The sequence below is a fragment of the Echinococcus granulosus genome, assembly GCF_000524195.1.
Source record: "Echinococcus granulosus chromosome Unknown EG_S00042, whole genome shotgun sequence".
Taxonomy (NCBI): domain Eukaryota; kingdom Metazoa; phylum Platyhelminthes; class Cestoda; order Cyclophyllidea; family Taeniidae; genus Echinococcus; species Echinococcus granulosus.
The window spans coordinates 663,607-664,851 of NW_020170422.1; the positions used below are offsets into that span (position 1 = coordinate 663,607).

The 1,245-nt window shown below is 41.3% G+C and overlaps 1 protein-coding gene across 1 annotated transcript; it reads left to right on the plus strand. All coding sequences in view use genetic code 11, as the record gives it.

Moving 5' to 3' along the window:
• Nucleotides 1-236: 236 nt before the first annotated feature.
• EGR_05616 (hypothetical protein) lies at nt 237-533 on the plus strand (the record flags this gene model as incomplete). Its single annotated transcript, XM_024494865.1, has 2 exons — nt 237-323; nt 498-533. 2 exons carry the CDS (start codon nt 237-239, stop codon nt 531-533), a joined length of 123 nt encoding a protein of 40 aa, XP_024350785.1.
• Nucleotides 534-1,245: the final 712 nt, after the last annotated feature.

Below are 1,245 nucleotides of genomic sequence, written 5' to 3' on the forward strand. Positions count from 1 at the left end.
CATAAAATACCTTCAAATTATCAAAGCCCTGCCAATACTTGGCAAAGCGTACGAATACCACGCAATTGGATCCGTCTTGCATGTTAATGGCATCAGTATATTATCCCATATTTCCCTGTAGGACTCAACGGATGTATCTTGAAATTCAAAGAGGCGACAACTTAAAATTACCACTTCCGAATACCTATTCTCCTGTATCACAAACGGATTGGTAACCAAAGCCTACTTTCCCGCACATGAAGGCAAATTTAGATGCTGGCCTTTTTCTTATTGGTGGAAAGCACACAACGCGCGATTGTTACTGCGTTAATGCTAAGTGTAAAGTATAGGGAGGCTAATAAAACAGAGAATGATGCATGGAGGTGTGATGTATTTGTTGAAACATCCGACAAATCCGATAGAGAGCAACTAACGTCTCCCCCTAATTTACGCGTGTTTTTATCATGCCACACTGAGTCACGTCATTCTCTCACTTGTGTGAGTAGATTATTTTGCAGGGTCAACCCGCCTACACATTTGACGATATTGCTTGATCTTCTTTTGGCACTTCTCTGAGTACAAATCACATGCGATTCTACTTTGTGATTGTTCTTTTCTGTTACCTCCTTATCAGGTGTTTGTTTAAGCTCAATACACAGAAGAGTTGAATGGACAGAGGGGAGGTGCTGGAAGTCGGGTGCATGCCAATATTGTCATGATCATATGCATGTTTGAGGTATATTTTGTCTGCACGGAATATTTACATGTAATAGCGACTATTTTGCGCCCTACTTCTCCAATGTAAGTAGGCGATGAGATCAATTTGCATTTCAATCGAAGAGATGGTGTTAATTGTGGCAATGTTTTTTAAAAATATCACGAATTAGAAGGAGGGGAGCAGCAAGTACGCATCGGAGCCGAATGCTTCATTCAGTTTGCACAATAAACGCATTGATTTGTCACAGAAGAAGGGAAGCAGCGAGTATTTGATGAAACTGTGTGGCAGAACTGAAACTAGACCAGACGAAGAGGGAAGGGGTGCATGGCTACAGCTTCGCACTTGGCGGATATTATTTATGAAACGATGACACTGTTATTTATTGCCTTCACCGACACTAATTTACCCCTCAAACAAATTCAGTCGAGCAATCGCTCGCAAGCATACTTTGGGTTTGAATAAAGTAAACTATCATAGAGTGGGAAGCAGAAACACTGTGGCATGTAAATTGATCTTGAAGGCGGTGAGCTTTCCATATTGCAACTGGA